The sequence below is a fragment of the Saccoglossus kowalevskii genome, chromosome 4 (assembly GCF_978046115.1).
Source record: "Saccoglossus kowalevskii chromosome 4, keSacKowa6.1, whole genome shotgun sequence".
Lineage (NCBI taxonomy): Eukaryota > Metazoa > Hemichordata > Enteropneusta > Harrimaniidae > Saccoglossus > Saccoglossus kowalevskii.
In genome coordinates this window covers 14,318,677-14,321,574 of record NC_140644.1, presented here as the reverse complement: position 1 = coordinate 14,321,574, position 2,898 = coordinate 14,318,677, and the positions used below count along the sequence as shown (strand labels likewise).

At 38.0% G+C, this 2,898-nt stretch overlaps 1 protein-coding gene across 1 annotated transcript; it reads right to left on the bottom strand.

Annotated features, from left to right (window-relative positions):
• Positions 1-343: 343 nt before the first annotated feature.
• On the bottom strand, positions 344-2,697 carry LOC102807972 (sialate:O-sulfotransferase 1-like). Its single transcript, XM_006818735.2, has 2 exons — positions 2,630-2,697; positions 344-759 (listed from the first exon to the last, which is right to left on the bottom strand). The coding sequence occupies exons 1-2, from the start codon at positions 2,661-2,663 to the stop codon at positions 395-397; spliced, it is 399 nt and encodes a 132-aa protein (XP_006818798.2). The 5' UTR covers positions 2,664-2,697; the 3' UTR covers positions 344-394.
• Positions 2,698-2,898: the final 201 nt, after the last annotated feature.

The following is a 2,898-nucleotide window of genomic DNA, read 5'->3' as shown; positions in this document are numbered from 1 at the left end:
ACTCAAAAATACAGAGATGTAAAATTGGATAATCTAATTCAACCTAGTAAAGACGTTTTATACGAGGAAAATATAATTTTATAAAATTATGTTTTCGCTTTTGTTTAGACAGTGTTGGCTATACAATGTTAAAATTACTGAGCTCTACACAAAGAAGAATGTATTTAAAACGAGATTTAAATTATCAAAATACTAAGGTAACCGTAGCTGTTTATATTTTAAAATGATCTGTATTGGTTTTACAGTTGGATGAGGATTCAAACTTTAATGCTGTGGGTTCCCCGTTAAAGCGAGAGGGTCGTCACCTGCGAACGCGCGGGAATTTAGACCAAACAACTTTAACTATTTTTGCATCGCCCATAACGAACGATTTTTTTGTCAACTCGGTTTATTGTTATAATTCGTCATCATACTTTGGCATTGGCACAGGGTCTTCTTTTCTTTTCTTCAACATATTGTTTACTATTCGAATATCTTCATCGATAATGTCATGCAACTCTTGAGAAAATGGGTCAAAATAAAATTTATCGGGATGTCGCCGGTGAAACACGCCCTCTAAGTCCGTGTTTATGCACTCAACACGTTCTGCGGTTAATGTCATGTTCATAAATTGTAACATCCTGTCCAGTTGACGCAATGGATTGTGCACTAAATCTTCATAACGTACTATTATAATCGGCATTCCTGATTCCAAAGAAGTCGCAATTAGCTTCAACCATTTTACATAATGATGTTTTACAAAATTAATCCAAACTGTACCTGTAATAAATACCATAAAATAATAAGTCATTGAACAGTGCAATAATATTATCATTTGAATTACCCACGGCATTCTAACTACTAAAGTTGATTTCACAAGGCGGAGTCAAGTGTGGCTACCAAACAAGACTGCCCTTGTGTTGTGGGTTCTTTTCCCCCACTGCTACTTTTTAGCATTAATTGTGACTTGTATATTTGTATACAGCCAACAAGCAATAACTGGTGACCTTGGTGTAATCAATGTGAACATACAACAGACGCAATCATATACTAGCAGTTAACGGTTTTTATTAAGTATAACGGGAACAGATTAAAGGTCAATATTAATTAAGTCACACCGCACAAGGCTCAAATCCCATCAGGAATACAAGTCGACTAGAACCCTGTGCGTGTTAACCAATTCTCAACGAGTTAGAGCCCGTACAGTAACATGGAGCTTAGATCCAAGTGTAAACAATGTACGAGTGAATTGTTTGAACTGACGCCGTTCTAATCAATAAATATTGCCAAATGTCCAGCATCTGACCAGCCTAATTGGGCAAAACACGTCAATAGAATGACGGCAAAGCAGTACAAAATTACAGCATTTATATAATAATTTGATGAATTAAATAAATGAAGTGCACTCCAAAATATATACAATAATAAGCTCAAAATACGCATGAAATATGTAACCCTGACGTAGTGTTACTGACCAGTATCATACGACGAATGTCAATGTCTTGTAAGCCGAACTTGCAGTTGAACGTGAATAATTAATTAAACGTGTTCGACGAAGTCCAGTGGCCGTTTCAACCACGTGTTGACGTTATCTACGCGAAGACTACCCACTGGCTTCCTTCATAGATACACAGACAGTAAGTTCCGTCAATGTGTTGTCTCAATCTTCGCCGCTTTGCAGCCAGCAATGGTTAAAGTCAGTTCGCCCTAATGTCAGTTCTACGAAAGGTCCGTTGAGACTTGTAACTCCTCTGCATTAGTTGTGTACCAGCTTTAGACAATGATGTCTAACGTGGTTGCGCCAGATGGAATAGCCCCGAGCATGCGATGAAGGCGTAGTTTTATAGGTATCAATGTCCAGGTGCACATACTTGGTATTCAAATTCCCCGACAAGACGATCTGTTCTCTGTACCATACAATTCCAACAAGGGGTGTATGACCCATAATTTAAATAGACACTTAAATTACACAAGTATAATATGTATCTTATCTTGACATCTGTACAGCATTTCTAATCACCTCGTGACAGTTGAATATCAATCCTTTCTTCATTTTCACTTTCATTCATTTTCATGTTTCACATAAAAAATATGTGGAAAATGGTATAAATGTTTTTTACGAATGTTCTTCATGTTTCTATGCAATAATATGCCATAACTGACCAAGATGTTGGCTGGTTCCCGCCTCAAGTGTCATGGTGCACCAAGCCACGAGTGGCCGGTAACTAGTAATGGATCCAGCATTCTGATTGGTCCATCACTTTCTTATTGCTTGTTCTATTTCCCTTGGTTACCTGACGACAGCGCTTACGCTCGTGGCCGTTCAGGGGTTTACTTTCGGAAGTTGGGAGAATAAAAAAACTGTTTCTTTCGTTATTTGTACGGAAACAGCAGAACCATGTCAAGTATTAAGTCCTTGCTGGCAGACTGTATGGGCATGACGTTATTACAGTAATGAAGAATATTTTCAAATTACGTCACTTAGTCACGTGACTTTGGCCCGGAATCCCGACCCAATGACACAATGTAGCGATTACTAGTTACCTGCGTCCTACTTGTCATTTCTAAGGGACGCCTGGAACCAGCGAAACCAAAATGATGACACAGGTTTACTTCTTTAGAAAATGAAAAACCATATTATATTACTCACTGTTTCTGAAAACTTCAAGGGTCGGGTTTCCCATGAATCCACTAAGTCTAAAGATGTGCCACGAGATCAACGAGTCATATGGGTTTCTGATGAGTAATATACCAGACTTAAAGAGTTCAGTATAATGATGAGATTTGTATACCAAAGCACGTCCCAACTGTGGATCATCGAATTCCGCTTTCAACCCTGTATGAGAACACAGCATGCAGATCATTATTATCTTGGATTGCCTTTTTATTTCCCGTTATATGAGAAAATTTCTTGTAAAC

Coding starts and splice junctions, on each gene's coding strand:
- LOC102807972 (XM_006818735.2), bottom strand. CDS start 2,663: ATGGGAAACCCGACCCTTGAAGTTTTCAGAAACA. Junction 760..2,629: donor CCTTGAAGTTTTCAGAAACA/GTGAGTAATATA, acceptor TATTTATTACAG/GTACAGTTTGGATTAATTTT.